General features: G+C 34.5%; 2 protein-coding genes across 25 annotated transcripts in view; one reads left to right on the forward strand and one right to left on the reverse strand.

The window, feature by feature from the left end:
• LOC128211223 (cilia- and flagella-associated protein 43-like) overlaps positions 1 to 7,250 on the reverse strand; it is a 65,965-nt gene extending 58,715 nt beyond the window's left edge. For 16 of the 18 annotated variants that reach the window (XM_052915770.1, XM_052915756.1, XM_052915759.1 and 13 more), the window contains exons 1-6: positions 7,111 to 7,250; positions 6,018 to 6,268; positions 5,507 to 5,600; positions 3,789 to 3,959; positions 3,350 to 3,388; positions 2,107 to 2,365 (exon numbers count right to left, since the gene is read on the reverse strand). In XM_052915770.1, the coding sequence (XP_052771730.1) occupies positions 2,107 to 2,365; positions 3,350 to 3,388; positions 3,789 to 3,959; positions 5,507 to 5,600; positions 6,018 to 6,268; positions 7,111 to 7,139 (843 nt within the window). In that variant the 5' untranslated portion in view covers positions 7,140 to 7,250. The remainder of the gene's footprint in view (positions 1 to 2,106; positions 2,366 to 3,349; positions 3,389 to 3,788; positions 3,960 to 5,506; positions 5,601 to 6,017; positions 6,269 to 7,110) is intronic. The other 2 variants (XM_052915772.1, XM_052915762.1) reach the window with 1 other exon arrangement.
• A 1,443-nt stretch (positions 7,251 to 8,693) lies between these two features.
• LOC128211226 (zinc finger and SCAN domain-containing protein 12-like) overlaps positions 8,694 to 12,780 on the forward strand; it is a 39,664-nt gene continuing 35,577 nt past the window's right edge. For 6 of the 7 annotated variants that reach the window (XM_052915778.1, XM_052915777.1, XM_052915775.1 and 3 more), the window contains exon 1: positions 8,694 to 8,799. The gene's annotated coding sequence lies outside the window, so the exon portion shown is untranslated. Of the gene's footprint in view, positions 8,800 to 10,434; positions 10,510 to 12,780 lie in introns of those variants that run through there. The other variant, XM_052915774.1, reaches the window with a different exon arrangement.

A 12,780-nucleotide genomic window follows, 5' to 3' on the forward strand; every position in this document is an offset into this window, starting at 1 on the left:
CGCGTAACCCGCTATTTGGGATAGAAAAAAACACTTTTCAAACTTTTCAGTAAATTTGCTGTAACTCATTGTAACTAATGTAACTGCATAACTCTGATCCTATGTCGACCTGAAAACTCGATTTTTGATGAAAATTTTCGATGTAACCGATGTAACCGGTTGTAACCAATGTAACCGCGTAACCCGCTATTGAGGATAGAAAAAAAACACTTTTTCAAACTTTTCAGAAACTTTGCTGTAACTCATTGTAACTAATGTAACCGCATAACTCTGATCATATGTCGACCTGAAAACTCGATTTTTGATGAAAATTTTCGATGTAACCGATGTAACCGGTTGTAACCAATGTAACCGCGTAACCCGCTAATTCAGATATAAAAAAAAAACACTTTTTCAAACTTTTCAGAAACTTTGCTGTAACTCATTGTAACTAATGTAACTGCATAACTCTGATCATATGTCGACCTGAATACTCGATTTTTGGTGAAAATTTTCGATGTAACCGATGTAACCAGTTGTAACCAATGTAACCGCGTAACCCGCTATTTCAGGCAGAAAAAAACACTTTTTCAAACTTTTCAGGAACTTTGCTGTAACTCATTGTAACTAATGTAACTGCATAACTCTGATCATATATCGACCTGAAAACTCGATTTTTGATGTTGAACATTGAAAATTTTCGATGTAACCGATGTAACCAGTTGTAACCAATGTAACCGCGTAACCCGCTAATTCAGATAGAAAAAAACACACTTTTTCAAACTTTTCAGAAACTTTGCTGTAACTCATTGTAACTAATGTAACTGCATAACTCTGATCATATGTCGACCTGAAAACTCGATTTTTGATGAAAATTTTCGATGTAACCGATGTAACCAGTTGTAACCAATGTAACCGCGTAACCCGCTATTTGGGATAGAAAAAAACACTTTTTCAAACTTTTCAGAAACTTTGCTGTAACTCATTGTAACTAACGTAACCGCATAACTCTGATCATATGTCGACCCGAAAACCCGATTTTTGATGAAAATTTTCGATGTAACCGATGTAACCGGTTGTATCCAATGTAACCGCGTAACCCGCTAATTCAGATAGAAAAAAACACTTTTTCAAACTTTTCAGAAACTTTGCTGTAACGCATTGTACCTAATGTAACTGCATAACTCTAATTATATGTCGACCTGAAAATTCGATTTTTTTTTATGTTGAACTTTGAAAATTTTCGATGTAACCGATGTAACCAGTTGTAACCATTGTAACCGCGTAACCCGTTATTTGGGATAGAAAAAACACTTTTTCAAACTTTTCAGAAACTTTGCTGTAACTCATTGTAACTAATGTAACTGCCTAACTCTGATCATATGTCGACCTGAAAACTCGATTTTTGATGAAAATTTTCGATGTAACCGATGTAACCGGTTGTAACCAATGTAACCGCGTAACCCGCTATTTCAGATAGAAAAAAAACACTTTTTCAAACTTTTCAGAAACTGTGCTGTAACTCATTGTTACTAATGTAACTGCATAACTCTGATCATATGTCAAACTGAAAACTCGATATTTTGTGGTTGAACTTTGACTTTGTTTTTATTGTATGTAATATGTTCTATTTATTTGGCTGTAACCCATGTAACTATAGCGTGAGAAGGGTTACAAAATTCGAAGCTCTCATTTTATGGGCCGATTTTGGGCGCTAATTGTGTGAACCAGAACAATACACAAACATTGATACATGAAAGAAAAATTTACCTCTTAAAAAATACGAAACCTATCTAACAACTAGCACTTTTGATATATAATGGGTTGATCATTGAGAACTTTATTAAAGTTAACAACTTGATTAACAACATCGTTGTTAACTATCAAAAGTGAAATATAAGATAATGTGCTCATATATTTGATTAATTCAAGTACAAGTGAAACATTGTCTCATATCTTGTTATTCAAAATTCTGCAGATTGCAAGTGTATCAATGAAACTTCCAGAACTGTAAAGATTTGAAAGTGAATAATGATCACATAAACAATGTTGCTAACTTTAACAAAATTCTGAACTATCGGCCTGAGGTCAATAACAAACTGTTGAAAATAATCATTTGATCTTTACCTTCAAAATTTGCCCGCCAGCACAGCCAAGGTACAAGTCTCCGATGGGTGTCCACACCTGTGAGACTGGTTTTACCCTTTCTGTCTCATCCTGGATGTCATCCAATTTCTCGGCAAGCTCACCCACAAGCCCGGCCTTTGCTGCCTTAGGGACATCAACTGTGTAGCGTGTCATCCGTGTTGAAGCACGTGTTGGGATGTCACGATCAAACTCATCATACTCCTCCATTTCAGGATCCACAGCAGGCAGTCGAATACGTCTAGAATCGGGACAAGTATTTGTTTAAAAATTATTTTCAGATTTTCTGTCATAGACAACTGATTTAGATTTTTAAAGAAATTTAGAAACAAATTGTTAGTTTGAATAATGTCATTTTTGAAATTAAGACTGTGTAAAGGATAGTAAATATACTCCGGGAGAAATCACACTGTACAAAACGCTAGACATTGGTGAATTTTATACATGTATGAATATATGAATGTCAAGGCTGCTTTCTTATCATTTTTGGGACAAATTTTGGGCCCATTCCTCACCTTAAACACACATACCATTATCTCTATTTTGTTTCAAAATTCCACTTTATCTTGCCATGTTTATGAAGAAATCAAAATTGGCAGAAAATAGCAAAAGTATATGCATATCTCCGCCTGCAATATGCTGTTCATAAAACCCATATAACAAAAAAAAAACTTTCCACTACACAAAAATTCACTTGCACTTAATTTTATTTTACAATAAGCTATTTCAAAATTCTTTATTTTTGGAAAAAAGCCCCAGCATTTCCCTTGAACTGAGAGACAGCCCTGAATGTGACTGTTAGTATGACCATCTAGTTTGTACTGATAATTTAATACACACAATAGAGTACAATGAGAACAGGTGAAAAGAGAATCAAGCAATATCAGTGCAAAATATATCGACAGACATCAAAGTGCTTCATTCTACTTCATGGAATCAAGATAGGTGATACTTCTGAAAATATAATTTAGCTGAACGATCTTATTCATCTATTACGGGTAAGTCATATAACATTTTTTGTTAAATACTATGAAAAGTTCAATATGATTATATAATAAATTTACCCGGTAAGATTTGTTTCGAGTATATAAATTTTCAAGAGAATTTCAACATGGAAAATTTAACTCCCTCACGAACATTTCTTCCATCTAATTTTGAAACAAATATGGTACAGAATGCATGACGAACACATAGTGTCATCTACAATTTGTGCTCTACATCTTACCTATGGTAGGGCCAATTATAATGGCCAAACTGAATAACACTGAAATAAGCACTTTTATGGTAAATTTGTCCACAGATTTGTTAACAAATTCAAATGGTTAAACTTATCAATATAACACAGATTTGTTAACAAACCAATTTATTATGGAACACTTAAAACCGTTAGTGTTAAATGCCGGTTATATTAAATTGTTATCAAACACACTTCATTTCTGTTAATACAAAAAAAATGTTTCAAAAAATAATATGATCTTCAAAATCCCTTTAAAAAATTGCCACATTGGCACAAAGAAAATCTGATTGTATTTGTAAATAAATAAGTTAAAACAATCACTATTATGATTAAATAATTTAAAACTAAGAACAAAGTTTAAACTGTTAATATTCATATGACAGCATGAATTTTATGGTACATGTAATTTACTATGTAATGTACATACCTTGGCTGCATAACATAGTATTTGTTGCTTTGCTCAATGTTGAGTAGTGTGATAGTTTTCTCCGTGGTCACACAGATCTGTCGCCAGTTTCCAGGATTGAATGAAATACTGGTTGGAATGTTGTCGCGGGACAGCGCAAATGTGCACAGTTTTATGCCTTTGTCAAAGTTCCTGAATTAAATTGAGAAAAGTCATTAAACAATTTACAAAAAATTCCAACATAATCATTTTCTTGCAACTCATTGTCTGTAATTATTGCAATAACAATTAATATACAGGTAAATATTTGTTTTGCCGTAAAATTCACTCTAATTAAAATTAAATCTTTCCTTAAAGGGACTGTACACCAGATTGGCACCAAAATTATTTTTTCTGTAAAGAATCTCAGGACAATTATTTAATAGAATGTGTTACGCTTTGACATCATAATTGTAAAAAAAAGTACTAAAATGTAAAAAAAAAAATTGTGTCGGAGACGGGGATCAAACCCGTGTCGACAAAATTGCAGTCCAGCGTCGTATCCACTGAGCCACGACGTCTTACTCTAATCTCAAGGCTTTTTCACCAAAAATTGTGAAGAGGCCTAGCCTTTTCATTTTGGGAAATTTAAACGACTAAAATTCTACAAATTGGGAAATTTAAATGCATAAACGTCTCAAATTAGGAAATTCCACATATGAGGATTGAAGACACCTTTTAAACACGGGTCAAGGTATCCATATGAAAAATCAGGCTCATATCATACATATGTGAGTCTACTTCTTTCATTTTTTTCTTAATTATGACCTCTTTTAAATGAAATGTGTACAAACACTCCACAGGGCGAAGCATGAAAATCTTAAATGTATGGACTTCCAATTAATACACATGTAGATCTTATTGGGGGAGAAATCATGTCTGTGACTTCCCTTTTTTAACATGACGCAATGTCAATGGAGGGAGAGAGATTAGTTTTAATCTTCAAAGAGTTGATTCTAAATCGAGGGAAAGAATTGATAACAATATATGAACTAGATGGTCCTCGAATAATGTTTAAATTATACAGCATTCTTCTTATGTTAACTTAAAAGATAAACAGAAAAAATTGTGCAAACAGAACAAATTTTTATTGTAAATTTTTGAAGTAAGATCTTTCTTTTTGGGAAAAATATCTGGGTATTGGAAAAAAATATCTGGAAATTGTGAAAATATGCCATTTTTCCCAATTGTGAAGTAGCCTAATTTCGGCCCCTTGCAAAGAAGGTGAAAAAGCCCTGAATCGGGTGACATAATTAAGCTATACGCCCAAGTCAGTAATATCACGTGATAAACACGACTAGGCAATCACGCATAAGGAATGAATTATACTAGGTAGACATACCCAGTAATCTTTTTTAATGGAAAAATACAAAATAACTGCTAAACTTAAATAAATTGAAAACTATGTGGTACTTCAGTTAGTAAGTTTCAATGCATTGTACACATCAATACCAAGTTTATGACAGTTTTCGACAATTTTCTTTTTTTCTTGCAAATTGATCATGATCTGGTGCACAGTTGCTTTAAGCCGTCTTTATGAAAAACAGTATGTAATACATACATGTAGTTCACAAAACTTCTCTAACCAACCAGCCTAGTTTCGGAAAATTTGCGTGGATCTTGTCAAACATTTTGACAAAAATGATAAAATAAATTATATTCCCTCATGAAAATGTCACAAAAGCATTCCAATTTCTTACCAGAGGGTAAGCTCAAACTCCGGAATGCCGGACAAACTGCACAGGTAATCACTGCTGGAGAAAAACAGCTTTGAGTACTCCAACTTGGCACCTCCTGAAAGAAAACAATAATCTTTTGAATTTCATAAAAAAAGGTGTATGTTAACAATTATGAAGGCTTCATAATTTTATTTTTGGACGAACAAGTCCAAAATACTGCACTTAATTGCTTGGCATCAATTTATAATTTAACATGGCCAGTGCTGTATCAATTTCAGAATTTTATTATTCAGAATGAATTAAACAAGTACAGGGCTTGCAGGCTAACACTTTTTTCGACCACTGATTATGTTTGTCACTTATTGTGTCTCCTTGCAATTTTTATAAGGAACCAAAAATGATCATACAATAACTTCTACATTAACACAAATATCATACATTGATATCACACAGATTATATGCTAATGCCAAATTGTGTTATTCATACAAACTTTAAATTGATTGCAAAACCCCTCAGTTTACATCTACATACCCTCAAGAACTGACATTGACCTAAATGTTGGGTAGATAAACACATAAATCTTTGGGTTGATGCACTGCTCAGCAACAGCAAAGCATCTGCTCAGAGAGTGGACTGCCAAAGGCCCCACTCCTTCTCCAGGAAATTTGAAGACTGTTTCTGCACCATCCTCGGCTACAAACTTGACATTGTTCCCACATAGGTAGCAGATCACATCCTTGTCAATGTAGCATGCCTGGTCTCCGTTGTAACCTTGAGCCCAGCTGTATTGCAAAAAAGGAAAACATTATGATATTGACATGTGTAAATGAAAGCGGAAACATACAATGTACATGTGTTATGTGTGACGTCAACAAGTCCAACAGATCCCTTCAGAGAAAAGCATGCTCGACCCTTAAGGGGTCCCCTGGTGTTTATATACAGTAAATTCTCAATCCACATGGAGCCCAGCTTTGCTAATTTGCATATTACCAACCAAGTAAACATATCGATACATGTAAGTACTATGAACAAACTTCCATCTATAACCGAATGTTATACTATGAACGCATATCTGCCCCCTACAGCGGACTGTTACTTTATTATGAACACACATCCGCTGCCTCCGACGGACCATTACACATGTATTTATTACATTCATTTAAGTCCTTTAAATTATCAAAATATTTGTAGGCAAGATGTAAGTTAACACATTTTGGGACAGATTTTTCAGACTTACACACATGTCATTATTGTAACATTATCATTTTGATCCAAGTAAATTGTTAATATCTTCAAAAAAGATAAAGTAAAAGCATGCATTTGCAAAAAAAAACTAAATCTGATCATCATTGCAAATTATCAAAGCTGTGAAAATGTGAAAATACCTGGACTGAAGTTTATTTCTTAAAGTATCAGACGAATTAAAATCATATATATAATATCATAAAACTTAATCAGAACCATTGCCACGAAACACGTTGACATGTTATTCATACTGAATCCTGTTTTTTTTTTCTTCAATATTACCCCTCCCACTGAAAATGCTGTTAAATGGTTTACGAAACGGCTCATTTTGTAATGCTTTCCGCATATTGCAAAGTATGACATTAAGTTATATACGTACGAAAGCTCAAGCTTTCCAACTTGATCCATGTTCTTATATTCAAAAGTCCCTTTTGTTCTAAATATTCACAAAAAGCACGATATTTCCAAAATATTTATGACAGTTGCTAAGTGCGCTGATAACGCGAGCATCCGCATGAGTTGTTGCTACGAAGAGGTTATATTCCACTATTATTTCAAATTGGCTTTCAATTGTGTAAACATCGGTAGTACTTGTTTCACCCGTAATACATCACTATTCTTATTCTACAACAAATTCATATCTGCTTGTATTAAAGCGAAATGAAACTTTACTTCTGAATGTATCATAATGAAAAAAGAACATGGCCATCTTAATGAACAAAAAAGTTCAATCCTAATGTAGTCAATATAGATAAACCGTTTGACTTGGTGTCCTAAATCAAATTCTTATATTAACGTATTTCTGTTTAAGTTAGACGTAATTTAATATGAAGCACAGACGCGTCGTTATTGTACCATTAAGGCAAAACGAGTATGTATATTACACAATAAAGTCAAGAAAAATGGTTTAAAGTGGAAAGGGAAATTGGGCGCCTGGTGTGCTGTGCGGCTCAAACCACTTACCGTCGGTTGATGAGGTACATGTAGGTGCGTTACCAGCTGAGCTTGTATCAACTTGATATTGCTATAACTAAAAGCCTTCGTACCTCAGAGTTTATCCAGGTATGCCCGCGCCCATTTGCTGCATAAGGGCCTTTAAATAAAGCAGCGCACTCAGAATGTTAAAAAATATCGAAAGTGACTCGAGATAGACGTGAGCGCAATTCCCAGTCATGAATATATGCTTAGTGGCGAAAAAACAGATTGAGATACAAGGAAATGCGGGTACTATACTCTAGCTTTTTTCCAAGACACGTCCTGTTTCGTTTTGTATTGTTTTGCATCGACACACGGGAGACAACTTTCATGCATTTCAACTATTAATGAATACTGTACAGTAAGGCATCTGCTGCTTCCATTTGTGTAAGGTATGATGCGGTCCGTGATTGAACTCTAGACCATCCTGCCCAAGGCATGCCACTGTGTCGTCTGGCGGTCTATACACTCGTTGCTGTTGTTAAAGAATTGATAAGGGTCTGTCTGCGTCCACTGGCAGCACTGTAGACAGCACTCGTCCGTGTGTCCCATTATGACCTGTTTTGAATGCCAAAAGAAACATGAGATATTACTGATATATTAACCTCTAATTTAACCTTTGTTGATGTTTTAACATTCTAACAACTGTTTGTTAACATTTCACACGAACAAACTATTTTCAATGTCTGACTGAAAAAACGTTAACGAGTCTTTTACTTCAACATGTGGTCTGGACTATTGGATTATCAAAAGAACCTCGGCATAACATATGTTTTAATTTCTCTTGTCATGGTTGAAGAAAAATCAAAGCTCTTGTCATTGAAATAACCGGGATCAAAATATTATTTTCCTACATTTTTAATATTTTTACAACATGAAAATTACTTTCTGATCCGCATATTATATTACATACCGGGAACTGTGGGGCCGGCATTTACATCAGGCTTTTACATTAACGGGCACAGTTACTTCCCTTAGATTCAAAATTGCCACTCCAACTTTCAAATTTTGTGAACAGAGATCCTTTCAGAGACGAATAACAATTCTACTCCCAAATCCCATATATCATTTTGATATAGAATTTTTGATGCAAGTGAGCTGTCAACTTATTCACATTTTTGTCAACTCTTTTGTTCGATTGTTCCATTGGTATCTTTATGATTTCTCATCACGAGATATTGGGCCAAAGTTAGCTAAAGAACTTCAGCGAACACGTTATATATTACCTTTTTGGATGTGTTCGCTGAAGAGAACGCCGTATCCAAACCCTACCAGAATTCGTGACATTTTTATGTCACGCTGTTATTTCACTTGTATGCATTGTACAGACAAAATAGCTGTATCCTTAGGTAGTCTAAAATAATAGACGTGTTATACGGGATTCTTCCAATCCCTAACGTCTAAACGGGAATGTGCAAAAAACGGGGGTGTTTTAAAAATATTGAAATTGTTTTAAGTGAAGTATTTTATGGTTGAAATTGATCATAAAGAGTTATATTCATATTTTACCATGTAAGTGAAATGTTATTTTGCACTAAACAAGCATTTAGTGCATTAAAACAAGTTGTTTACCTTTCCAATAAAACGAAAGTAGAATGACACAGACAACAATTATGCGAAGGGGAACAACTCGATAAAATCGTAATAGCTCGGCCTCCTCCGACAAAGCTTCGAGATAGACCTCGTTATACAATCGTAACAACTCGGCCATGGCCGAAATGTTCCGAGCGATTTAAAACTGTGCCCTAAAGCCTTGCAGGTGCCCTTCATGTATATATCGTTATGTTTTGACAGAATGAAATGAAAAATAGCCGTCAAACTCATAATTATAAGTTGGATATTTGTTTTTTTTGTGTACGAAACTAATATTAAATAACATAATCTGGTAATATTTCTTGTTTTTATGATATTTTATAGACGCTATATGCTTTAACCCGGAATCCTGATCGGAACAACTACCCTCTTTTGATACTAAACAATTTGTACGTGAAGGATTTGCCATATCAAAAATCTAAAAAAAATCCGTCAACGTACAATTATTTGGACTATATCCTTAGGTTAATGAAGTAAAATGTAGTTCACAAACTCATTTTCAAAACCAAAAAACGCTTTAAAGATAGTTGATTTAGCATTTTAAGAAATCCTATTACAAGCATTGCTTATCTAGGTCATAGTTGTGTTCAAATTTAATCACGTGACACCAAGATTTTCAGAAAATACCCATGTGACCTAGCTGTTTATTTTGCTGCTATTTTTTCTATTTCGAATAATTAATAAATAACTAATAACAAATTGGGAATAAATAAATTGGTTTTACTTATCAAAAGGTATTTACAGCCTTACTGCAATTGGATTCAACTAAATGAACAATGTGAATCCGATGCTATAAATAGAATCCATCGACGTCATCATGGTCATGTGATTGCATTGCATCATCACACTCAATTGATTCTGGTTGACTTTACTATGGGGGTTACGCCATAATTTTAATGTGTTGTAAACATCAAAAAAATAAATATCAACATTAAAGTTATGGAAGCCAGAACTAGGCCAAAGTCAGCTGCATCGATTTGTAACATCGTTTGAATAAATCTCAAAGAATAACACATATAATATTGGAAATAAAAAAAAAACATATAAATTTTCCTTTCGTAGGGTTAAGGATTTCTACAAATCTCATTAAGTATCCAACAAGCTCTGTGAGGGGTTTATCATACCAATTATTTCTCCAAATTTAGTTTTTTGGACTATAGCAGTCTGTAAGAATGTTCATCGGACCTCAGCTCCTGTAATTAATGGCAAGGTACGGAAATCGTATGTATATTGCATGCCCAAGGGTACAACCTTTTTTTTTTTAATCTTTTTTTTAATAAATATGTGTGAAAAGTGTACAGTACACTCGACGAGTTAGACCCACTTTCCGTTTCCCTCCGCAGATTTTTGCTATCGCGGACAACAAAATGATTTTATCGACTGTCCATGTTCCTCGGAGTTTGAATTTAAGGCCCTCGGAGGGTGATCAGTCAACCGAAGAATAACGAACTCGGCGTTCCTCGGAGGGGTTAACTCCGCAAAACTCTGCGAACACTAGATAAGAATCTACACTAAAGTTATATTTATTTTATTAAAATTTTCAACCGATTACGACGGCTCCAGTAAATTGCTATTATTCTTTTTCCTCTGCCCGTTTTGCATTAAGTTAGCTTACCACAAGAATGCAGTCGTATTTCACTAGTTGCACATGCATCTTATATTTCTTCCGAGAAATTCTAGGTTACACATTTTCGGAAAATCAGGAGGTCAAACACGCGTTCCAATTTCACAGCGCATGGTTTTGAAGGCCTTCTTGCCTCGTTTTCTGTGGAAAATTCCATGAAACGTCATAGCTATTTTTAACCACCAATAATAAATAGTATATTCTACATTGTATTAATCACGTGCTTGACGTCAGAGGTCATGGTTCAGAATCGTGTAAATAGTCGGCTGCTTTATGATGCAATAGCTTAGTGGATATACTTTAATGATTCAATGTTTATAATTCAAGACAATATTCAATTGGCGTTTACGGATACAAATACAAATTAATCGTTGGTACATGTAAGAATCTTTTACGCTTAACAATGTGCATAAGCATAAAAATAAATAACTTCTAAACAAGAATGATTTCTTGCTTATCTGATTAGACTCGGAGTTCCGCCGCGGGATCATAAAATCGGACGATTCTCAACGCTATCGTTCATATTAAACTCGGCGGTAAGCCAGCCACTCGGAGGAACTCGGGGGAATTTTAACGAGGGCAGCAGTTTTACCCTCGGAGGAAACCCACGATCACCGACTTTATCCCTTGGAGTGAGCGAGGAAAGTGGGTCTAACTCGTTGAGTGTACTGTATCTCGTTAACTTCATTAACTAACTTATGTTTACTTGATCAAACAAACTTAATCAGGGCTTTCAACTGAGCTGAGCTACCAGGTTTTGCAGCTTCCGGAAATGTGCCGGTATGCCAGACATGTCCAGCAAATTTTGTACAGGTCTGGCAGCTCTTTCGTAAATGACGGTCCAGATGACTGACATATTTTAAGACGACTAAATAGCGAAAAGGAACCTAAAGCAAAATGTATGCAAAAACATCTTTTCGCTGATTATTTGCCAATAGATGCGGTAGTTAGATGATCCCACATTCATATTTGATGACACAAAACATCAACAAAAGTCAGCAATTTCCAATATGGAATCATTATGTTGATAGCCGGAGATAAACATATAAATACTATGCATCCGTAACTGCATTTCATTACAACTGTTTTGATTTCTTGGTTTGCAACAAGGCAGAATTTAAATCTTTAAATCGTCAGCACTCAATATGCTTGAGCTTCGGTGTCATGTTTGTTAAGGGAGGCAAATATTTTTTCGGATAGAGTAAACCTTCTAACGTGCTTGGTCGATGGACAGGCAAAAATTTTACAATTTCGAGACCACTGATTTTGACGCACAGAAATCGTAAATGACCCGAAATTGTCATTAATTTGTACTATATGTATGTGTCAGTTTTGACCCGAAGAATTTCAGTTCAAGAGTCTGTATCATTTGAAAGAAGCTGCTAGGCATGATGGAAATGTTTGTTTAATCAATTAAAGTCAAGAGCAATTAACACCCGAAGTGACAAGTGATTATCGATCTGGAATCTGACCTATTACCATGTCAATTAGCAGCTTTCAAACTCAATGCTGTGATGACTCGGCCAATTATGTAAATTAATGAATACCTTCAGCTTGTACGATGGTTTGAAAAACAACAATGCTAAAATATATATATATATATTTTTTTTTTATCTTGTCTTATGCAAAATAAAAAAAATAATATATTTATATTAGTTTTTAATGTGTAAACAGAAAATCATTCTGTAGCACATGGTCTCAAAAGTGCGGGAAACTGGTGCATGCTTACTTCCTATCATTTTTAATGAAAGTGAAAGGAGAAGTGCATAGATCGTTGTCATTGTACAGTAAAGTTCTAAAACATTATAGTTTTATTGTTATGCCAGTCATGAAAAATAAAAACAATGTTGCAATATT

This window comes from Mya arenaria, chromosome 12 (genome assembly GCF_026914265.1).
Source record: "Mya arenaria isolate MELC-2E11 chromosome 12, ASM2691426v1".
NCBI classification, from domain to species: Eukaryota; Metazoa; Mollusca; class Bivalvia; order Myida; family Myidae; genus Mya; species Mya arenaria.